The 23,954-nt window shown below is 53.0% G+C and overlaps 1 protein-coding gene across 1 annotated transcript in view; it reads right to left on the bottom strand.

Moving 5' to 3' along the window:
* Positions 1-200: 200 nt before the first annotated feature.
* The window catches only part of ZC3H4 (zinc finger CCCH-type containing 4), a 38,979-nt gene continuing 15,225 nt past the window's right edge, over positions 201-23,954 (bottom strand). The window contains exons 2-14 of the mRNA XM_074369358.1: positions 23,691-23,910; positions 23,300-23,410; positions 21,312-21,534; positions 19,980-20,134; positions 19,148-19,244; positions 18,902-19,041; positions 18,195-18,302; positions 16,555-16,666; positions 15,644-15,753; positions 8,975-9,339; positions 8,441-8,781; positions 5,311-5,562; positions 201-4,113 (exon numbers count right to left, since the gene is read on the bottom strand). Coding sequence (XP_074225459.1) covers positions 2,606-4,113; positions 5,311-5,562; positions 8,441-8,781; positions 8,975-9,339; positions 15,644-15,753; positions 16,555-16,666; positions 18,195-18,302; positions 18,902-19,041; positions 19,148-19,244; positions 19,980-20,134; positions 21,312-21,534; positions 23,300-23,410; positions 23,691-23,910 — 3,742 coding nt within the window. The 3' untranslated portion in view covers positions 201-2,605. The remainder of the gene's footprint in view (positions 4,114-5,310; positions 5,563-8,440; positions 8,782-8,974; positions 9,340-15,643; positions 15,754-16,554; positions 16,667-18,194; positions 18,303-18,901; positions 19,042-19,147; positions 19,245-19,979; positions 20,135-21,311; positions 21,535-23,299; positions 23,411-23,690; positions 23,911-23,954) is intronic.

Genomic DNA, 23,954 nt, shown 5'->3' with positions numbered 1-23,954 from the left:
CTAAGGCTGACACAAGGCCAGAGCTCAAGAACTGTGGGACGCAGTCATCAACTGCTAGGGAAAGCAGAGGCATGTCATCATGCACGTCACCCTGGGACTGGGCACCGTGAGAACAAATCCTGGTTTCAAGGTTGCATTCCCCCCCCTATTTCTGGGACAAGGGACGGTGGGGGTGGTTTGGAGAGATGAGACCCACAGGCTTTTTAAAATAACTGCATCCTTTAATGGCAGTAATACAATTACTGGATTAAGAGACCACAGGAGAAAGGGCAGGTGATGTTTCTGGAAGACAGATATGGAGTACAAAAAGGGGGCAGAATAGAGTCATGCGACGATCATTGTAAAAATACAGTACATTATATACATATTTGCACCATCAACTTTCAACTCTGAAACAGTATTTACACTTTTGTTACAATCCTGGTTAGAGAACAATTTTTTCTTTAAAAGCTCGGCCTGATGGCAAATGAAAATTTCGGGTGAATTCATAGTCCCATGAGGTTCTTAGGCTGAATATTCCAAGAGGAGCGTTCCAGCTTCTATTTCATCCACAGATTTCAGTTTAAAAAAAGCATTTAATTTTGCTTTTACAAAAGAAACTTCTCAAAGGAAGGGGGGGGAAAACCCAACCATAGCCACCCTGTGTATTCTTTCTTATTTTACAAACACCAAGGGCTGCAGCCCTCTGCTTCAAGGCCAACACTCGCGGCTGAAGAAAAATCTCACTAATGATTGTTTAAAAACAAAACAAAAGACACAAAGACAAACCAAACCAACCTGATCATGGCACACTGACCTTGTGGGGCTACCTCTCCCACCCTTGCTTCTGGCCCCAAACTTAACACCTATTTCTTTTCTGAGGGAGGGGGGGTTTGGTACAGTAGCCTCATGCATCGCCCACTCCAAGGAGGTGGGAGGGGGAACCCTTTAGCTGGGACACCAGGTTTCCTCATTATCAGCAAGGAAGGGTCAGGGGCCTTAAGTGATGTGGTTGAGGCGGTGGGATGAGGAGATGGGGCAGGAGACCGCTGGCAAATACTGACACCCCAGTGGGAAGGACCCCTGGCAGCAAAGGCCCCACCTGGTTCCCCTCGGGCCAGTCTCCAGGCTGCATCCACAGGGTAGGCCTCCTCTGGGGCTCTGCGGACAGGACTAGACCTCAGCCAGGGTCCTGGGGGATGGGCAGCGGCCCTGGGGCAGGCATCTCTGCTCCCTTTCTGGCTCAGCCGGATGAGGAGAGCGGGATACAGGCTTCGGGTCCCATGTCCCCACTGCAGTGGGGGTCCCCGGTCCCTCTCCTGGAAGGGCCCAGCAGCCCCTACCCTACCCTGGCCAGTCTCCCACCCTTTCCTCAGGCCCCTTTCCTGGAAGCATCCACAAATCCAATACCACACACGCCTCTGAACCCACGTACTGGTCAGCTTAGAAGAAAACCAAACACACCAAAACCTCGAGCCCTAAAGATATGGTGCAAAGAGGTGTGAAGAAAGTGGAGAAAGCAGAAACACTCTGCCTAGAGCCACCCAGGGCTCCCTGTTAGGAGCCTGCTGGAGTGGCCATGCCACGGATCCTTGAGCTGTCCCCAGAGGGGCCGGGGCCGGCACGCAGGGTGCTCTGGCTTCTGAGGCCCAGGACAGACCCCGACAAGAGGGGAGAAAGGCATGGCCGTGACACGACAGAACACAACAGGACAGGTGCTAATACTGACGGAAAACACGCGGTCTGCAGAGGCTGCCTCCTGGAGGAAGCTCTTCGGGGACGCCGCCCCATACCAGCCCTGCCGCCTCCAGGTCCATCTCTCACCCTGGAGTCTTCTGACGCAGGCTGGAGGGCGTGGGTTTATGGATGAACTCTGGACGGAGGATGGCAGGGAGGGCCATGTGTGAAACCAGACGAGACAGCAGTGGAAAAGGACTTCGTTTCTCCCAGCCCAGGCAGCTTCCGAGGGCTCTTCTTTTCTTGCTTGATACTTTCACTTCCACTGGCCCCTGAAGCGGGTCATCGTGACATGCGCACTGCAGAGGAGACGGGGCTCTAGAAATGCCTGGACCTGCTTCCATGCAGGTCCTGCCCACCATCTTGCCTCTGTCTCTTCTTGCTCATGCGACACAGGGTGAGCAGCGTTCATTGCCTTCTCGACGACTGCTGTTCCCTTTGTCCTGGGGGGGTGGGGGAGGTGGAGGAGGAGGGGCCAAGCTTTGCCCAGAAAACCCACTAGACCCCCAGCCACCAGACTGGACCCCCAGCCTTTAAGGAGTCCCTGAAAATCAGGCCTGGCCAGGCCAGGCGGAGTGCCAGCTGGGGCTGAGGACCAGGGGACTCACAACTGTTCACATGCACAAGTAGATTTTCTTGGTGGGAGCCCAGGAGCCCCGCAGCACTGACCAGAAGTGAAGATGGTTATATACATTTTATATGATTCAAAGAAAGTACTACTTAAAAAAAAAAAAGAAAAAGAAAAAGAAAAAAGAAAAAAAAGGAAAAAAGAAAAGAAAGAACACTCAGTCCCCCTCCCCCCTCCCCCCAGTCCCCAGCTCTGGTTGCTGCCCTTAAATATTGCCCTGGGAAGGGTGGGGTGCAAGGAGCGCTTGTCTCCGGCTTAACACTACTGGCAAAAGGGGGAGGCAGTGGGGTCAAAGCCTTTAAAAACATCTTTCAGGGACCCAGCGTCTTGCTCACCCTCACGGGCTGGGCTGTTGCCAGCAAATGGGCTTCCAGTGCCCGTCTTGGGTGCCTGTTTCACCGTCCCGAAGAGGGTGGGCACGGGCAGGTTGTGCACGCCAGGCTGGGGCGGGGCGCCCTCTGGTGTTGGGGCGCCTGTGGCGGTGGCAGGGGCTGCAACAGCCTTGGGCCGGGGCCGGTTGTAACTGTTGTATCTGTCTGTGGCTGCAGCCGCGCCCCCATCTGCCCCGGACTTCCCGGATTCAGGCTGTTCCAGGGCGGACTTGCGGACAAACGGGGGCTCCTTGGCCTTGGTGCAGGAGCTCTTGCCGTTGCCCTCGGGGCCCTTGGGCTGGGAGCCCGCATCAGCAGCCGGCTCAGCGGCTTTGCCACCTGCGTTGGGAGTCCTAGGGTCGTAGAGGCTGATGCCGCTCAGCACACTGCTCTGCCCGCTCCCGCTGCCCTGGCCCAGGCCACCGGCCGCCAGCACGCGGGGATCATAGGGGGCGGTGGCTGGCGGGGAGGACTCCTCACTGGGGCTGGCGGCTGGAGATGGTGCTTCAGTGGGACCAGGCTTGGCCACCCGGGAGGAGGCAGCGGAGTCTGCTGGTTTCTGCAGCCGAGGGTCAGTGGGCATTTTCCGCACTCGGGGGTCACTGGGCTTGTCACTGGGGCCAGGAGCTGCCGAAGGGCCAGTGGCATTGACAGTCTTGAGGATGCGAGAAAGGAGCTCAAAGTCAGGCAGATTGGAGCCGGCTGTGCTGGGATCTGTGGAGGGGCCTGGGCGCTGCCGGGGGTTGGGGGGGCCTGAGGCGGCGGCACGATGCAGCCTGGGATCCAAGGCAGGCAGGGACTGCAGGGCTGCAGGAACCGGGGGCACTGCATCCTGCTTGGGGATGGGCAGAGGGATCAGGTCCTCAGGGTTCCAGAGTACAGTGCGTGCGAAGCTCGGCTTGCTCAGTGTCACATCCTTCTTAATGTGGCTGAACTGCTGCAGCTGCAATCGTGGGTCCCGCAGCGGGTGCCCAGGGAGGGGGTCCAGGGGAATGTTCACAGCCTTCTCTCGAAGGGCCCGCTCCCCTTCCTCCTCTTCTGCAGGGGGTTGCCCAGAGCCCTTTGAGCCGCTGGGGGCTGCAGGGCTGGAATGAAGGCTGCCTTCTGGCTTGGGTGCGGGCAGGGAGCGAGCCAGTCGAGGGTCAGAGGGTCCTGTGTCACCTGGGCCTGACCCACTGGAAGCGTCAGCATGGCGAGTGAGTCTGGGGTCCCGGCTGAGGCGGGGGTCAGCCAGCCGGCCTCCCTTCTGGAGGCGGGGGTCCCCCAGCCCACTGCTGCTCAGCTCCCCAACAGAAGCCTGGGGTCGGCTAGATGTCTGCTGTCTCAGGGTCTTCAAGATGGACGTGACGCTGCTCCCACCCTCATCCTCATCACTTGAGTACCAGTTTCCAGTGTCACCTGAGAAAAAGCACAAAGGAACACAGAAAGGGTGAGTGGCCATCATGTCCATCATCAGCCCCTTCTGGACCCCAAGGCAGCCTGCTCTTCCACCTCTTACATCTCAGAACCTCAGTTTCTCCTCTTTTAAGACACCTCTTCCCATCACGGGCTGCCATGGAGAGCCAGGGAGCTCAGGCACCAAGCCTGGCAGGTCACTGCCTAATGTTTATGGACCCTTCCCTGCGTGCCGGCACCGTTCTAAGTGCTTTGTCTTATTTAATTGTCACAACCACCCAGGATATAGTGTTATTATCGTGCCCGTTTGACAGATGAGAAAACAGGCAAGGACAGTCATGAGATTGGAGGCAGAGCCAGGACTGAGGTCAGACTCCGGGCCCAGGGCCCTGCCGCTGCCACCTCCTCACCTCCTGGGCAGGTCCAGCCCCCACCATGGCAGGCCCAGCTCCGAGTGCCTTAGAGCAGCTACCACTGACTCAGCTCTCACTGCACTTGAGGCTCACAGACACTTGCCTCCCAGGCCCCTTGAAACGTTACCACGTCCCAGGGAATGGCAGTCACCAGCTGACAAGAGGCGGGGCCAGACTCTGGCCCCCGTTCAACCTTCCGGGCAGGTGCAACCGGAGCCACTAAGGGAGGGGCTGTCCCCTATTCTCACTGTCCCTCTTGCTCCTGGGCTCCTGTCAGGGCCACTCACAGCCTCTGACTTCAGGTTCCAGACTCCACTTGTGCACCCCATTTCACCCTGGGGCGGGTGCCACCAGGCCCACTGCACAGCGCCCTGAGACTCAGCAGCTGTGGCTGTGACCGTTGCTGGTTTACATCAACAACCAGCTCTCATCTGCTGGCCTCCTGAGAAAGTGGTCTGGGGGAAGGGGGGCTGAGTCTCCTTTGTCAGGGTACAGGGGGTAAATCCTGTTGTCTGCTGTCTCCTCCAGGGACCAGCCCATCTCTCGCCTCAATGGGATCAGGGTCTCTCCCGACCCCCGTGACACAGAAGGGCAGCCCTGACTTCTAATTTTCTCAGGGACATGCAGCAGCCACAGAAGCTTCACAGCCCTGGGCAGGGGTCCTCTCTGGCCACAGGTTCCTTTCTGACACAAAACCCAACCTAGGCATTCCCCACCTCCCCGGCACAGCGGCCCGGGGGGGCCTGTGCCCATCAGGGAAAGCCCCTGCCCCGGGGAGGACACGTGCCTTCCTCATTCTCCCGGTCCTGCTTGCTGCTCTCAGCCAGCCTCCTCGCTCTCTCCTCCTCCTCCTGCTGCTTCTGCTGGATCCTCAGGTACAGGGCCCTCTGGGCTGAGGGCAGGAAGTCGGGGACACCGGCGCCCGGCTTCGGCCGGCCTGGGGGCCCTCCCTCAGAGAAGCTGTCAGGCTCCAGAGGGTGCTCGGGGAAGAGGTGCTCCCCAGGCTCCCCCGGCAGCTCTTCGTAGTGCCCGTAGTCCTCTGTGGCAGGGAAGAACCGAGGGTTCATGTCGGGAAGGGCCTCATGGCGCCAACTCCGACCCACCCGTGCCCTTCTCTGGAAGACCACCCCCTGATGGCGATGGGTGACAATGTGTAGCCCATCCCTTCCTACCCTCCCAGGAGGGGCCCCATGAACAGCTCCACAGCCGGGGACGAAGCAGCCAACGGAGGTTCCCGCCTAGGGTGCAGCCACCAAGAATGAGGTTCACAGTGAGGTTTAGTGACATGGGCAAATGCTCATGAAGTGAAAACAGGACGGCACGTTGAACGGATGTTTATAAAATACAAAGAAAAGGCTTTGAAAAGACAGACGGAAAACAGTCTCTCTCTGAAAATGAGATCGGGAGGGAGGAGCTGAGGGGCCTTTTGCCTTTTACTCCACGTTTCTCATGTTTAATTTTTGATGAGCATTACTTCTATGGTTTCTTTGTATAATAAAGAAAAACACTATCTCACAATGAGCTCATAATATGACTTCAACCATGGTAAACAAAGACTAGCAGAGAAGAAAATACACCAAAATGTTGCTATGGCTACACGTCAACCCAGAGGCTCATGGGTGACTCCTTCTCCTCCTTCCTTTATGGCTTCCGGAACGCCAGCACTGTTTACCACCACTGACGAGCATGCTGTTGCATTTAAAGGGACAGGGTAGGGGGAGTTTCTCCCACACAGCATCTAGGAAGCACAAGGCTGAAGGGTTTGCCTTCACTATCCAAGAACGGGCAGGCACGCAGCACTAGTTACCTCCCTCCACAAACTATACCCAAGGAGCGGAGTAGTAATAGCACAGGCAGATCTGACACAACACATCTGGATAGAGTGAGTGAGTGAGTGGGAGCGTGCGTGCATGCGTGCGTGTGTGACAAAGTCCAGGTAGCACTGTCCCACAGAATGTTCTGGACTGATGAAAATTTCTGTATCTGTACCATGCAATGTGGCCCCACTGAGCATGTGAAATGGGGCTAGAACTACCAAGAAAGTGAATCTGTAATTTAAACTAAACTTTCAAGATTAAAATGATTAAATCTGCAAATACCTCATATACAAAAGCATGTAAAACAAAGTGAAAGGTCACTTTCTTCTAGCCCCTGAACTTCGTAACATGTGAACCTGATGAGCGAGCCTGCTCTGTGCCACACCCTGGCTTGGAGCGGGCACTCCATCAACAGTCCCACCCAGCTCCCCCTGCAAGAAGCGTATCCTCAAGAGTGAATCACTTGCTGGTTTTGCAGTTGTGAATATACTAAAAAGAACTGAACGATACTAAAAGGGTAGATTTCATGGTATGGGTATTACAGCAAATGACTCCAGAGAAACCTATTGTTACCAGCTTGACAGACTTAGTTTTCTTCCCCATCCAGACCTTTCCCATGCACATTTTACAAACGTCTGAAGGGGGAGGAGTCCATGGGAACCACAGCACCCCTTAAGTCGCTTGCTTTTCTCACTTGAGAACACGTCCCTCCCCTGGCTCCTTGCCCCAAACACCTGCTCTCATGCCTTTGATCACAGCCGAAGACCCTCACACTGACGTCCAGCCTGGCCAGCTCCCTGACGCCCTTCAGCATCTCCGCTCGGCTGTCAATCAGGAACCTCATACTTAATATGGCCAAGGCAGAAGTGCTGCCCCACCCCAACGTGGTTATCTCCAGCAGGACACCGGCACCAGGGATGGCATGAGCACCCACCGAGAGACCCCGCCCCACGGCCAATACCCCCATCTGCCCTGCCGCCTTGTCACACTGGCCCTACGGCGCATCTCTGAACCTAGTCCTGCTGTTCCTGGGTGCCACCTACTTCACCTCTGCCCAGGACAGCTCAACGGCAGCCCACAAGCCTCCCCGATTCCGCTTCAGCCCCGCTGGCCTCCAGTGCCCTCGTGTCCCTCCGCTTATCCCCATCGTCCTTCCACTGAGGCCACAGAGCCCCATGCGCTGGGACTCCTATCCTTGTCCTCCTCTTCCAAGACACATGGACACCTTTACTCCTCTCACACAAGAGACTGGCTGGGGCCTCCGCACCTGCTATAGCTGCTGCCTGAGCCGCGCCCACGCCTCCCTTCTCCCCTTCACATCTGACTGGAGTTCGCATCTCAGACAGGCCTCTGCAGACCGGGACACACCAGATCACAGCCTGCCTCCATCCCGTCACCCTCTCCCCGCTGCCCCACTTTACTTCTAGCAATGCTCAATGATGAAATGAGCTGAGTTGCTGATTTACACATTTCCTGTCTGCATCTCTCCACTAAAATGCAGTGAAGGCAAGGATGACGTGCTTTGCTGGCTCTGCCCACGTCCCAAAAGCACGCCTGGTCCCTGGCAGCCGTGAGCACACCTCACCCTCCTGCAGGCTGCACGCCACCTCCTACTGATGCAGCATCATCACCCAACCGGGTGACGGACATTTAGGCTACCAACATGTGCTCTCATTTTAGTAAAAAAGGAAAGGAAAGGAGGAAGGAAGATGGTCAGTTGTGTGGACAGAACAAGCAGAGTTGCAAGGCAGCCCCAAGCCAAGGACCACCTGGAAGGAGACCACTCTGGTCGAGGGCACCTCAGCTTGCAGTTCAACACCACTATGCACTGCCCTCGAACTTCCTACGCTCCCATCCCAGGCACACTGAGCAAAATGCGTAAGGAAGTAAGTTATAGTGATGATCATCATAATACTCCTTTTAGACTCAACAGGGTAGTGAATCCCACATCACTGAAAACGTTCAACCACTCACGGGACACAGATGGAGTTGGATTCATGTTTTCAAAGACTCAGACCAAGGAAGAAAAAGATCTTCCTAACTACACTCCATGTGCAAACCCCAGCAGCCCCAACTGGCCCCCACTTCAGCCCTGCATACCTGCGTCCCCAATGAGTCCTGGCTCCATTTCCATGCCCTCTTGCTGCTGGTAAAAGTTTTCATAGAAGTTCTGGGCTGGTGGGATGGGAGGCATCATTCCAGAATGTGGGGAGTCTCCAGGACCATAGGGCATCATTGGGGGGCCTCCAGGTCCCATGGGCGGGCCAGGGTTCATGCCAGGGCCCATCGGCATGTCGGGGTGCATGTCGGGGTGCATGTCTGGATGCATGTCAGGATGCATATCAGGGTGCATGTCCGGATGCATTGGGCCCATCGGCCCTGGGGGTCCCATGTTGGGCCCGGGACCCATTGGCCCTGGGGGTCCTCCGGGTCCAGGGAACCTAGAAGAGGAGAAAATAGTGCCTGTGAGAGGGGCTGTGGAGGAAGGATGGTAGCCACACCCTGGAGGAGACACAGAGGGCTCCAGACCAGGACCCTGGAGCCGTGGACAGAGGCAGGACGCTGGCCCGGCCAGGCTTAGTGACAGGCCCCTGGCACAGAGGAGCCCAGCTGAGCCCAGAATAGCCCCCTCACCTCACACCCAGCTTCTCAGCCAGCTGTCCCGTGGGCCGCACCACGATCTCAAACAAGGAGGGGATCTTCTTGTTATACATGTCCTGCTGCTGCTGCAGCTGCTGTGGGGACAGCGGCTCGTGCACCGGCATGGGCATCTGCGGGGGCCCGGGGGGCGGAGGAGGGGGTGGGGGTGGGGGCGGGGGGCCACCCTGCATGGGCCTGCCATTTGGAGAGGTTGGGGCCGGGGGGCCGGGGGGCCGGGGCGGAGTGGGCAGGAGGCCCACGCCGGGGGGAGGTTTGGGCAGGGGGTTGATGCCCTGCTTCTTCAGTTCCTCGACTTCCTTCTCATCCTCAGCGCCCGCTTCCGCGTCATCCGCCAACATCTGTGGGAGAGAAGGACAGAACAGTGAGAGTCAGGACAGGGGAACAGTCAGGTTGGAAGGCACTTCTCCAGGGCTGAGAGCCAAATTTTCTGAGGAAAGCTCTTTACGACCCTGAGGCCCTTAACGGGATGAGGCCCATGACCACAAAGCCTCTTTGGTACAAAAACCATCGTCCCACACCACTGCTGCAGCCACCAGCTGATGGGAGCCATTCTGTTTTGCAGCAAAATACATGTAACGTACTATGTACTATTTTGCCATTTTCAAGCATACAATTCAACAATGTTAAATACATTCAAGATGGTGTACAACCACAAACTCTATCTAGTTCTAGAACATTCCCATCACCCCAAAAGAAGACTCCATACACATTAAGCAGTCACTCCCCATTCCTCCCTCCTCCCAAACCCAGCAAGCACTAATCTACTTTTTGTCTCTACAGATTTGCCTATTGTGAACAGTTCATACAAATGAAATCCCACAATATGTGGCTTTTTGTGACTGGCTTCTTTCACTTAATGTGATGTTTTCAAGGTTGATCCGTGTCGTAGCTGTGTCATCTATTTTTCCTATCTCAGGGCTGATGAATAGCCCTCATTCTGCTTGGATTTTAAGGGTTTCTCACTGCACTTGCAATTAAACCCCAATCGCTTATGAGAACCCACAGGGCCTGGCAGCAGGGCTGGGTGCCTGGGGAGGATCTCACAGCACCCTGGAGGCTTCATTTCCTTCTGTCCACTGTGCCTGGACTCCTCCAGCCCAAGCACCCAGCCCTGTTTCAGTTCTGCAGACAGCTCAAGTCCTTCCCCTGCAGGGCCCTGGCTTGGCCATCTGCTTTTCCCTCCGTTCCCAACTGTATGGGTCTGCGTCCCCCAACTGTTGGGTTCTCTTATTAAAGGTCAACTCAGAGTAACTCTCCTGGTCTCCTGTACTCACTACTGGAACACTATCAGCTCCGTTGAAAGCACAAGCTTTGTAAAAGCTTTATATTTTGTTTATTCCTGGCCCAATGACTACCAAATCCCTGAGGGCAGGACTGTTTCGTGCCCAGAGGCACCTCCAGGGCCTAGCACAGGGCCTGATACAGGGTAGATGGAAAATTTCAAAGTCTGGATTCAAGCAGAATGTGTCACCGATTAGGATCCTGTGCAGAAGTTTACAAGGCAGGCCTTTGGCTGGTGCTGGGAACCTGGATTTCAGAATGGTTCCCATCATTCCCTGACTGATTAACCTGGGCGCTCAGTCTCTAATGCATGTCCATGGTGGACAACATTCCATACGTGCTGTCACAGCCTGAGAAGTTAAGCATGTCCCATGTGACACCCTGGGGTGAGGACTCTTGGAAGCTGGCATCTTCTTTTTTCAGCTTTCACCCCTATGCCTTTCTCTTGCTTGCTCTGCTTTGTGTCTTTTCACTGGAGTAAAACCTTGGCCACGAGTACAACGACGTGCTTGGCCCTGGGAGTCTCCCCAGCAAATCGTACAACCTGGGCCTGGGTTGTCTAAGGGACCTCAGCACAGATGCCCTAGTGGATCCTAAATGCAGCTCTGAGATGCCTCGACCCCGGCATCTGGGCCTCAGCAATGCTCAAGACAACGCTTCCTGCTCCTCCACCCAGGGAGGATGGGGGTGTGGGTGGCAGAGGCCAGCTCTCCCAGCAGCTGTCAGGCAATTCTTGACTTTTTTCTCTCCATACCATCGGCAACAGTATATGGACCCAGGGACAGCAAGGTCCAAAAAGAATCTGGTTTTGAGACGGACGGAAAACTTGGAAGACTGATCAGTGGAAAACACTTGTCCCTCAGAGCCCTGCTACTCACGCTGTGGTCTCGTTGGGGGACCAAGCAGCCCAGGGGGCCCACTGAACCAGGACCACATTTTCACGTGTCCACTGCAGCACGGGAAACACTGCCCAGGACTAGCTGTGCTGGGGAGAGCCCAGCAGCTCGTGTGTCCTTTAGCACTGCTCTCAGTGGGGCTGCGGCCCAGTCACAGCCACGGAGGCAGCCCTGACTGCTTCACTGCCCTGCATTCCACTCGCTTCTCTGCCAGCCAGCTGGCCCCTTCTGGTTCCACAGCCATTGCTCGCACTGTCTCCTGCCCAGCCCATGCCTCCCTCACCTGCCATTCACCTGGGGGCCAGCACAGTGTCACCTCCTTACCAAGCCTCCCTGAGGGTCAGCCTGTTCAAGGGCCTCTGGGCTCCCTGCACATTCCCTCCACTGCCCCAATCCCATGGGTCATCAGTATCTAGCTGCTGACTGGATCCTACCTCCTCATCACTGCATCCCCAGTGCCCGAGACAGTGCCTGCCACAAACTAGGCAGGACCACACATCTGTTAAGTAAATGAGCGAGGAAAACAACGGCACCTCCCTCTGTATTCCCTGGATTTTAGAGGATGGGAGGGTGGGGCTGGCGGCACAGGGGTATAAAAGAGTTAAGGCTCTGACTGGACGACGTGACTACTTGTGTTCCCCTCCGGCTGTCAACCTGCACAGCGCCTCCCTGCTCCCCAGCCTGGGGACCTGCCCACCCCTCACCTTCAGCTCCTGCTGGCTCTGGGCTGGGGCTCCCACACAACCTCCCTGGCCAGAGCTACACGACAGATACCACCTCCATCTGGCCACACCTCACTCCATGCACCTTCTGCTCCTCCACAGGCCACCAGCTGGGTTCTGTGAATGATGGACCCTCCACCTCCTCACTTTCCAGCCAGGATCAGGGTGTATCCCCAACCCCTCCTCTCTCATCCCCACACCCAAACACTGGCCTGCAGCCTCAGCCCGGCCCTTTTGAGTGGCTCACCGGCCCTCCTCGGCCCCACCCTCTCACTCTGACCAGAATCCTGCCTCTGCCTGCTGTCTGGTCTCCCCATCTCTGCACACAGAGTCACCTCTAGTCACAAAAGTGGCCCAGCCCCGGCACTGTGAGATCCTTTCAATGACAACTCAATGCCCTCAGGTTCAGGAAAAACCTAACAAGGTTATATACCTCATTACCTCATTAAACAGAAACACACTTGACCATAACTTCCTCGGCCCCTGGAGGGCACCACACTCCCTCCGACCCATTTCAGGACTGGTGGCACCACTCGGTGGGCGGCAGCTCCCAGCACTGAGCTGCGAGTGAGTGGGGCTTCCACCTCCCATCCTGCCAGGTGGGGGTCTCACCTCTCAGCTGCTCACCAGCTGCAGGATGCCTCCTCCTGTCCCAGGACAGCCCCTTCAGCCCTCACACAGACCCTGTGACATCCTGACGAGGACCCCGGCCTGGGATGCAGACCAGCTCCCTGTCCTCATCTGTCTACCCACCACCTGCCCTGCGCCGCCAGTGCTGCCCCAAAGGCTGGGGCTGAATTGTATCAGAGCCTAGGACACCTACGCACAAAACACACCAGGGGAAATGTCGACTCCCCTAGGAAAACTGAACCAAACCATCCCCACGGTCCGTCCACACACATGCCATGGAGGGCCCAGCTATCCCTAGAGCCTCCTGTGCATCCCTTCCTGGGCCTCCCTGCAGCTGCTGGGCCCCTCACACCATACAACCAGGGCCCTGCTAGGTCCGACAACCTCCCCTACCAGGATGGATTCTGAATCGATTCAGGGTTTCCAAAAGTCAGAGGTATCCTCTCAAAGGAAAAGGACTGCCACACCTGCGGATACACAAAGATGTGTGGGCCAAGGTTCATCAGGCCAAAGAAATAAGCTCACATCCGTAGGTTAAAAATTCTAAGCTTCTGCCCCAAACTGGAAACAAACCAAATGCTCCTCAAGTGATGACCAGATGAACAATCTTAGATCATCCCTAGGATGGAGTACTACTCAGCACCAAACAGTAATGAACTACCAATACTTGCAACAATGTAGATGAATTGCAAATGCATCATGCTGAATGAAAGCCAGATTCAAAAGGCTATATAAACCACACATGTTCAGAGCTGCATACTGTGTAAACCTATCTATATGACTTTCTTAAAAAGGCAAACTACGGAGACAGAAAACAGATCAGTGGCTGGAGATGGGACAGGCGCTGACTATATAAAAGGGAGGTTCGGGGGTGATGGAATGAATTTCCTCTATATAGACTGGGAGGTGGTCACACGGTTCTGTTTGTCAAAACTCATAGAGCTAAACAGCAAATTTTAATGGATACAAACTATACCTCGACAAACCTGACTGTATACACACACGTGCGCGCACGCGCGCGCACACACACACACACACACACACAGAGCAATAACTGAATGATTTAAGGGTAAAGAACCATAATGTATTCAACTACCTTCAAATGGCTCAAGGAAAAAAAACATGCACACATATATATACTAAAATGAAAGCAAGTGGTAAGGCAAATGGGGCAAAATAATGCTAAGAGATGAATCTACATGGACGGACTTCTTTGTATTATTCTTGCTATTCACTCGAACAGTCACTGACAACCTCAAAGGCAGGCACGTCTCAAACCAAGTGGACAGCTGGAAACTGATGTATCTGGACAGACAGAAATGTCACCAAGAAGCAGGAAAATAAAGCTGAAGAAAAGAGAGGAAAAGAGAGCATCGACACTTTGGGAGAGGGCAGCTAAGGCCCCGTCGTAAGTGGTACCACAGCTTGGACCCAAGGGCTGCCCTGGGGCCTCAGGCCCCAGCCCTGGTTGACCAAGCTGCGACCCTGTCTAGGAGAGAAGGAAATGGCTGACCCCAAGCCTTTATCAGGGTTAATCTTGTAAAGGTTTATTGTGAGTTTTACTTTCTGATCACCCAAATTATACTCTGGAATGGTTTTTCCAGTTTCAACAACTCATTTTTAACCTGAGACTTGACTTTAGTCAAGGGGTGATACTGATGCTTTCAAATGTTTGTGGCCAGAAACTAAAATGTGCCACCTTGATTTGCTTTGGGTTTTATAAAGGCGTCTAGAGCTGTGCTGTCCAACATGGTGGTCACTGGCCATGTGAGGCTACTGAGTGCTTGAAATGTGGCTAAAACCAGATTCCCAAGATGCAGGACAAAAAAAGAGGAATATAAAACATTGTAATTTTTCATCATTTTATTACCTGCTGAAATTGTACTCTGGACATGGATACACTAGGTTAAATAAGATATACTGGTAACTTTATTTTTCATCTATTTCTTTTTTACTTTTTTAAATGTGGCTACTACAAAATTTTAGTATACATGCTGCCAAAGCGAACACTATACTAGAAACATTTGATTCGTGGCTCTGAGGTATTCCTATAGGAGAGCACGGGTCTAGAGTGCAAACTGTGAACCTCCAGCAGGGGGCAGTCCTCAGTCAGAGATGGTTTATTTCCTCAAATGAGAAATGAAGTCGCCATTACTTCTCCCACTAGTTCCCCTGTGGGACAACTCACAGACTAGATAGCTATGGATTACAAACCCTGTTCCTGGGATAATAGGTCAAAGGGCCTGACAAAGATAAGAACCTGCTCCACAACTGCTCTCCCAATGAGGGGTGGGCATTCTCCTGCTTTGTTTGTTCGGGGCCTCCCCTCCATCCCTCACGCAGCCCTGGCCGCTGTTTAATCAGTGCAGCCCCAGATGCAGGGATTCCTAAGGCTGGCTGAGGCGCTGATTCTTTCCATTCTCAAAAAACAGTCAACCTCCTCAAACCTTCTGGAAACCAGATGAAGGCAGGAAAAGCTTCACTGGGAAGGACATGTGTTCTCTCACCCATTCAGCCCCCGGACGGATGTCAGGAAACCAAGCACAGGAACCTGAGGGGCCCCAAGGTCCTCAGCCTGTCCTTCAGGGGAATAACAGATACGAGAATGAGTTTCAAATGCCACCTGGCTGGGGACGTGAGGACGCCCTGATACCTCACTAAAGGAAGTCTCCCCATCCCGAGAGCCTTCAATTTCCTTTTACTTTTCTACCACAAAAAGAATCCTTAAGACTTGGAAAGAAACACTGACCTTTACATCAAAACAGAGCCCATCCCAAGTCTCACCTCCTCTTTGTATACCATGGGCTCTCCCTCAAGGATAGCTAAGAAATCATAAAGCATGTCTGGAGACACACCAGGCAACATTCCTTTCAGGTAGCCAACCCTCAACGAAAACCACCAGGCCAGAGATAAGATACAAGTGTGACCACCTCCATTCTCCCTGCAGGGAAGAACACAGTCCCCACTTCCTCCTGAAAATGGCCCAGCTCCAGATCAATGCAACTGGGAAATCTGGTCCTGCAGAGGCCAGCCAGGCAGGCTGCAGCCCCAAGTCAGTGGAAGCACACCTCCTGGTTCCCACGAGCTAGGGCTGGCATTGGCCTGGATGTTACCTTATCCAAGAGCTCTCGCGTCTCCTCAGTCAGAGGGTCGTGGGAGAACATGCAGTCGTCGCCGTTGATGCAGTTTCCAGTCGTGTGGTACAACTTACACGGAAAGTCACGTACACGGTAAGTTAAGGAAAATGCTTCATCTCATGAAACCCGCCCGAGGACAGAATCCAAGCTCCTTTGTTTTAGAGAGGAGGAAACTGAAGCCCAGAGAGGTGAAGTGACTAGCTCAGGGTTGCACAGCAGACCAGCAGCTGATCTAAGGTGAGACCCCGGTTCACAAGACTCCTGCTTCAGAGTGCTTCTAGCCTCACCACGTTGGCCTTCAGGCTGTGTCCTCAGATCCTCACTCAGCAGGAAAAGGGAGTAAGTTCGATGATCTGCCCAAGGTTACTTAGCCATTTGGAAAAGTCTCAGAAAGATAACAGGCAAGGGTACAAGGCCAGTCTCAAGAGTACACCTGACCCCTGAACAACATGGGGGTTAGGGGCACCAACCCTCTGCACAGTCAACAATCTGAATGTAATTTACAATAGGCCCCCGAACCCTCAGTTCGGCATCCGCAGATCCAACCTACTGCAGATCGTGTAATATTGTAATATTTACTACGGGAAAAAAAAAAAATCAGTGTATAAGTGGACCCACGCAGTTCAAACCCACATTATTCAAGGGTCACCTGTATATGTAAAGTGAATATATAGCATGTGTGCCTCAGTTCACTCACCTGCAGGACGGGAACAGCAGACCAGTCACAGGGCAGATGTGAGGGTTAAAAGAGATGGAGGAGCACAGAAAGCTCCCGGCACAGCACTAGCACGCAGAGCAAAAGCGCACTGAAGGCCAGCTGTTATTACCAGTACGGAGAAAGGAGTTCTGCACACTCAATCAGATCAGATGTGCGCACCAAAGGATATCATGCATGTAGGGGCAGTTCTCGGCTCTGGCACAAAATCCAGTGATGTAAAACTTGCACAGTTCTCGCTTCTTTGGTAGCTCGATGTCATGGCTAAAATTACAGTGGTCTCCCTGGAAGCAATGAAAAGGTAAGGTGTTTGCAAAAAGAAGTACTGCTCTGTCACAGCTGAAGCACAGAGGGACCAATGACAGAAACAAATCTGTCTGTCCCTCGCCCCCGCCACACACATCTGGAAAGGGCAGGAGGCCCAGGAAAGGCAGGCTCATAAACGCAGCTTGCCACTAATTTTAAACTCTTGCCAAAGTGTGTGCTCCCTTCTCTCGCCCCTGGTCCTGGTCCTCCTGTCTCCAACCTGCTGCCTTTCACTGCTTCCTTCTAACTCTTCCTCCTCTTTCCTCCCCTTCTCTCTCCTCTCTTACCCACTTACTGTTTTTCAGTATTTGCTGCATGACAGCCAGGACCTCGTTTTATCCTTCTTCCTTTCTAACAGAACCCCAATTTTGTTTGTGCCCAGCTAAAAAAGTTCAGTTCTGGCCAAAGAGATGTACTCAAAAGTCCCCAGGGAAGACAACACTTGATTTAGAAAAAAAAAAATTCCTTCATTCATTTTTCTTCCTCCTAGTCCTAAGATGTGATACCAGGAGGCACAGCAGCCATTAAGCAACCATAAGGACAAAAACCACATGTCTAATGATGGCAGAATAAAAAGTAGGAAGGAACTTGGGTCCCCCCAGGGTGCTGCTGACCATTGCCCATAGTGCCTCCCCTAGCCCCAGACTCTTTGTTCTAAGAGACAAATGTCTATATGTTTAAGCCAGTGGCGTTGAGTTTTCCACTATTTGCAGTCAAACTGTACAATCCAAACAAAATAACATCCAGATGAACTGAAGAGAGAAACTGTTCTATATCCATTCCCCCTTTCTCTTAGGAATGGCTATTCTTTTCCCTTTGTTTATATGCATTTCAAGTTTCTATAAATAATATGAATTGCAACAATAATAAGGAATATTTTATGCATATGTATACCTTTGTTTGAAACACAGTATTTTTTCCTAAGACAGATACACAGGTGCAGCATTCCCTGAGCACATGCTTGCCAGTATCTGCCTGCTGCCTTTGTATTTGAATAAAAAGCTGGCTTCCTGCACTAACCCTGGATTATGCTCGTTTCCTTCAGAACTCTGTGGTCACTGGCCCATGTGCTGGCATTATGCTCTGCTGTGAAGTTCAAGGTTGGCCTGATTCCCCCCCTCACTTCTATCTGGATGCCCTAATGATTCCTTCTCTCACATTAAAGTTCATAACTTAACCAGGGTATGTTGCACCTTTGCATTAGCATCAATCCTACTAAAACATTAGAGGCCATATGGATTGGGCGAAAATTTTGGCCAAAAAAATCCTCCCAAACCAAAAACACCCAAATGTGTCACCAATCTTATTCTGGCTCTTCAGTCACTCGGAGTGAATGACATCTTCCTGGCTCCCTGGCATCTCTCAATTAATCACTCTAAGCCCATAGGAGAACTGCTCCCAGTGAGTGTGGCCTCCGGAACATTCCAGTGGCCCATGTGTCCTCTGGGGGGGCGGGGGGGTTGTTGGCCTGCTCCAGGTCTCCTGGGACTGGGACTGGCCCCTTACCCATGTGCACCGCCCTTCCACGAAGTACTTGCAGATGACTTTGCCTTTCTTGTCAGACTGCTGGTGGGGCTTGTCGTGGTCACTCCTCCGGTAGCTTCCACCACCGTCCTGTTAGGAACACTGAGTGTGAATGTCAAGGGGAGTGAACAGGAAGAGTGAGAGGGGCCTGTGCAGGCCTAGGGGAGATGGGTTCCAAGCTAATGAGAGCAAGAAAGGGGTTGGCTGGCAGGGCTGAGTATTCCCTTGTGTAACAAGAGCACTGACCGACAAGTTTCAGCCAACACCAGGCTGTGTGGGGTGTGAGCCCCACAGCAGGAGTGTTGGCACTCAGATGAGGAAGGTTCTGGCACTCGGAGCTGCGGGCAGCTGAAGATGGAGCACCACACACCTGTGTAGGAAGGTATGCGCCTTCCTGTCAAATTCTCTAGGGCTCACTGGATGGCTCACCTAGAACCTTCTGAGCCTCGGGGACCCAGAGAACAGGTGACTGCAGGTGCTACAAAGATGTGGTTTAGAAAACAGAGGGTCTCTCCAGCAGCGCATGCCCCATGAGAGATGATTAGTGCTTATAGCCCTACTGGGAAGGACTGATAGGAGCAGGGGGAAAAGGATCAGCCTCAGAGGACAACTCATTAAAGGAAAAAAAAAAAAAATTCAAGAAGGAGCCTTGAGGAAAAACATCAGATCAGAATGAAGCATCAACTCACACCCACATCATCGTCGTAGAAGTCATCATCATCGTTCATCCCGCCCTTGTTCATCCCTCCTCGGCTGCCCCCACGGCCGCGGCCCCGGCCCATGCCTTTCCCTCGACCTCGGGAACCCCGGCCACGGCCTCGACTTAACCCTGCAGAGGAGAGAAACGACGTTAGCCTGCGGCCTCTCCCCAGGACCCAAGCCCAACAGCTGCCAGCAGGAGCCCCGCTGACTCGACCCTCCTGTTCCCTGCCCACCTCGTCCCCGGCTATCCTTAGACCGGCGGTACTGGTTCAGCTCCTTGGAATAATCGTCGTAATCCTCATCTCCCATCGGTTCCTCACTTTCTCCATACTGGAATTGCGGAGGGAAGGAAAGCAGGAGAAGTGTCATTTGGGGAACAACAAAGAATGTCTTTAACTATACACTCCGCCTCTTTCTGCCTTTTTGTGTATTCAGGACAATGTCACACTCAGGGCAGGTGAGCGACCCAGGGATTCACATTCGTGCCCCCTCCTCACAGGCCCCAGCCTAAGTGTGTCCGAGTCCTCTTCCTTGCTGTCTTCACTCTCAGAACTCCAGCCCCCCGGCAACTCCCAAGTGGTAGCTATGGAGCAAGAATAAAGAGCAGCATGGAAAGGCCTCGGGCAGGGACAGACAGTGAGCATGCTAGCTCATTGCGCGTGCGCGCGCGTGCATGCGTGTGTGCGTGCGTGCGTGTGTGTGTGTGCGCGCGCGTGCGTGCGTGCGTGTGTAGGTGGTGACTAAATAGGCATCTGACTGCAAATGCAGAAAACGTTTCAAGAGCACACACCCAGGGCCCCTGTCTTCAAGGATGGGAACTAAGTCTCTGAGAGAGCAGTGGGATGAAGGTGTTTTGACAGCTCACCCTTCGGTACTTTTTCAATTTTGAACCACAGGAAGGTTTTCTCTATTCCAAATAATAAACAAGCATTTTAAAACACATAAACCTGCCAGCTGATCCTGTCTTTCCACCTCAGTCTTACAGGCCACTCCCAACAGAGCCTGCAGCCCACCAGCCACCCCTCTACCACTCCCACCCCATCCCCGAGCCAGAGAAAACCTTACTTCCATCTCCTCCTCGTAGAAGTCCTCTTCATCCTCCGGGTGGTCTCCTCCCATGGAGCCCCTGCCCCTGCCTCGGCTGCCTCTGCCCATGCCTCGGCCCCGAGACCCTCCGCGGCTTCCTCGGCCCCGATAGCCCCTGCCACGGCCTCGGCTGCCTGCACGGTGATTCAGACAGTAAGTGCCTGAGCGAGCAAAACCTACTAGCAAGAGAGAAGTTAACCCACTGTCTGCCCCTAAGGTCAACCATTTCCTATTCCTCCTCCAAGAAGCCCTTCCAGCTACTCTAGGCTGACTAGTTAGTAGTCCCTGGGCTCCTCGATGCGGGTGGCTCAGCACTGCGACACACACCCACTATGGCACTCATTACACCACACGCTGTGGCACCAGCCACACATGGCTACCGAGCACCTGAAACGTGGCTGACCAAACTCAGAAAGGCTGTGAGTGTGGAGTGCACACTAAATTTCAAAGAATTAGTTTAAAAAAAAAAAAAGAAAAATATAAAATACCACATTTGATTACATGTTGAAGTTAAGATTCTGAATGTATCAGGGTTGATAAAATGTATTGTTAAAATTAATTACATCTGTTTCCTTTTACTTCTTTAATGTGACCACTAGAAAACTTATAATGACATGCTGGCTTGCACTGCATTTCTATTGGACAGTGCCAGTCCAGAATCTCCCCCAGGAGCAGGGCCTATTCAAGGAGGTGTCCAAGAAAGACTGCTGAAAGAGAAAATGAGTGCACAGCCACTCAGACGACAAGCTGGGCCTCCAGCAGGGCTAAGAACCACTGAGCTGGAACATTCTAGAAGCCCTCTAGGGGTGGGAAATACCCCTGGCAGGAGATGCTTCTAAGAGGCCAGGCTGGGGCTCCGGTGCTCCACCCTCCCCCACCATCCTCCTAACTGCCACAGGTTCAAGGTTCAGAGGTGTGGCGGTCCTGTGAGCTGTAATCACACCTTGTCAGGTGATGGGAGACGGAGAATGGGGACAGAGGTGACTGAGGGTTGGAGCAGCCAGCTGTCAGTTCCATGCCCCAGATGTGAGAGAGGCTATCAGGAAGTGAGTTTAAAAAACAACCATAAGCCGCAGCAGCCTTCTCCTCGCCTCCTACCAGTCTGGCTCCATCCCAACCCCAGCCTCAGCACTGGACCTCTTCTTACCCGTCTCCTTCTCCACTTATATTGGCCCTAAATGACTGCCTGCCTCTTCTCCCAGACTTGACGCCCCACAAGCACAGGGCCAGCCAGATCTGTCTTGCTCTGCACAGCGCCCCCAGCCCCTAGCCCGGCTCTGGCGCCCTGGGGAAGAGGCTCTGGGGTCTCACCTCGGCCCCGGCTGCTGCCCTCCTTGGAGCGCCGGTACTGGTTCAGCTCTTTGGTGAAGTCGTCATAGTCGTCCTTGCCCATGTCTTCCTCCTCGTCGCCCTCGTACTCCCCGTACTGCTCATTCTCATAGTCTTCATACATGCTGTAGCCTTTGCTGTCCATCTTGGAGTAGGACTTCTTGGGCAGGGGCGTGGTGTGCGACGGGGCGTACTGCTGGTGGGACTGATAGGAGAGAAGGGTGAGCTGGCCCTGGGGTCCAGGGTCCAGACCACCAAGATCCCCACTGTTCCCTGACCTGGCACAGCTCCCTGAGGGTCTCTGCTGTCCCTGCAGTGAGATGCTAGCCCCCAGGGTTCCCACCTGAGTATGATCTGGGCAATGGGCCTGGATGTTTTTGTTCTTCAGAAAGGGCCACAGCTCTAAAGAAAATAGAGAAACACAGAGCCCACAATCCCTGAAGAACTAGAGACAGAAAAGAGAGTCTCATTTCGGGAGGAGGCCTGGTAGGCAAGAGGGGTATCCTTAGCCAAAATTTCCCTGGAGCCTTGGAATTCAATTAACAATTGCCTGACAAACCACAAAACCACTTTAAATGATGCTTTCCAAAGTGTACTAGTACTCAAGAGATACTGAGTGAAGTTAAGAAATACACACACACACAGAAATGGAAGCTACCACGATGTCCTTCAGTAGGTAAATGGATAAAGAAACTGTGGTACATCCAGACAGTGGTGTATTCAGCGATTACAAGAAATGAGCCGTGGAGCTACGAAAGACATGGAGGAACTGTGAACACACGTTGCTAAGTGTAAGAAGCCAATCTGGGAAAGCTACATACTGTACGAGTCCAACTATATGACATCCTGGAAAGGCAAACTATACAAACAGTAAAAAGACTGATGGTTTGCTAGGGGCTCGGAGAGGAGTGATGAGTAGGTGAAGCACAGAGGCCTATGAGGGAATCGGAACTACTTTACATGATAGTGTACGGTGAATACTTAACAATATGCATTGTATTGCAAGATGTTAATAACAGGGGAAACTAGGTGGGGTGGGGAGGGAACTGGACTATCTGCTCAGTTTTCTATAAACCTAAAAGTGCTCTAAAAATAAAGTCTTAATTTTAAAAATCCATTCTCATTATTAAGAGAAAATACAAAACACAGATAGGGATGTACACAGCTCTTTCAGCAGATCTTAAAATGCCTCCACACCTAGTTTCCCACCAAAGCTCGTGGTGTTCCCTCCATTCCCTGCCTCCCTCAGGTTTAATGTCAGAATCTACGTCAGCAGATCAACGTCAACTCTGATATCTTAGGATAAATCACCTATTATGATGGATGATGCCGAGTCACAGGATACCTGGGACATCTTTAAGAACTACTAGCTTTAAAAGTATTTTTAATAAAAACTTGAAAACTCGGTGTTGATTTCTTATAGGTTTTGCTGGGGGAAAAAGTAGTATACGAACCGGACAAATAATTTAAATTTATGCTCAAACTCAGTGATATAACAGAATAAGTATTTAACTCCTGACCCCACAACATCTGAGATGATTTACTCCCATCATTCTTTCATTCTCTCGCCAATTTTCCACAAAAGGTCATTTCTGAGCAGTGAAGAGTCAGCTGTGACAGGGACAAATAATCGTCTTTTGTGGGGACAGGGGACATAATGAGTGCTGCCAAGGCCCAGGGAGAGATGGCATGGAGAAGTCTGAAGAGCATGGCATTTAGAGGTCAGTCCCTGACTGGGTTCAAACCCCAGCTCCTGCACTTCCGAGCTGTGCAACCTGGCTGATGTTTTCTAAGCCTCAGTGTTCTCACCTATAAAATGGGGATAAAAACAATACCTAATCTCGCAGAATTAAGATCCACGTAAAGTGCCAGGCAAAAATGCCAGCACACAGCAAATGCTCAGGATACACAGGCAGCTTCATCACTGCCGGCTCCTGGCTCCGTGGGGCCCCTGACCTGCAGTTACTCACCGGCGCGTACGGGGGGCTGTACTCTCTGTACTTGCGGTGCCCCTTCTCACTGGGGCTGAAATCCGAGTCATCCGAGAAGTCAGAGAAGTCATCGCTGGAAGAAGCATGGCGCTGCAATGACAGGGGCAGTGGATTTAGAGCCTTGGCTGTAGGCAGACCAGTGTGGAATGTGCCAGAAGGGCTCTGGACTCTGTGTGAACCACCTCACCTAGGGGCATTCATAGGCAATGGAGCATGAGCTACTGAGCTTTTAGAACAGTTTTTATCCAATTCGGGGAAAAGGAAAAACAACAGTTAAGATTAATTAAAGAGTGCCCTCGGGCCTGATAAGCTCAGCTCAGCCCCGGGGCGCTCAGCCAGCAGCAGGCCCAGCCAGCCCTCCGGGACCTACTTTGTGCTTGGATTTCCGCCTCTTCTTGGACCTCCTCTTCTCCTTCTCCCGCTCTTTCTTCCGCTTCCGCTTCAGCCTCCGGTGAGACTTCTCCTCATCAGAATCGCTGTGGTGCTTCTCCCCCTTCTCCTTCCGGCTCCTCTCCGGGCCTCCAGAGGTGTCCTGGGTCTCCTCGGCCCCATCATCTTCCAGTTCACCTTCCTCCAACTCACCATCTTCCCTGCAAACCAACCCCAAAGCCGACGTGAACACAGGGTCTGAGAG

This window comes from Camelus bactrianus, chromosome 9 (assembly GCF_048773025.1).
Source record: "Camelus bactrianus isolate YW-2024 breed Bactrian camel chromosome 9, ASM4877302v1, whole genome shotgun sequence".
NCBI classification, from domain to species: domain Eukaryota; kingdom Metazoa; phylum Chordata; class Mammalia; order Artiodactyla; family Camelidae; genus Camelus; species Camelus bactrianus.
Note: the sequence above shows the minus strand (reverse complement) of the source record. Positions and strands in the feature narration are given on the sequence as shown.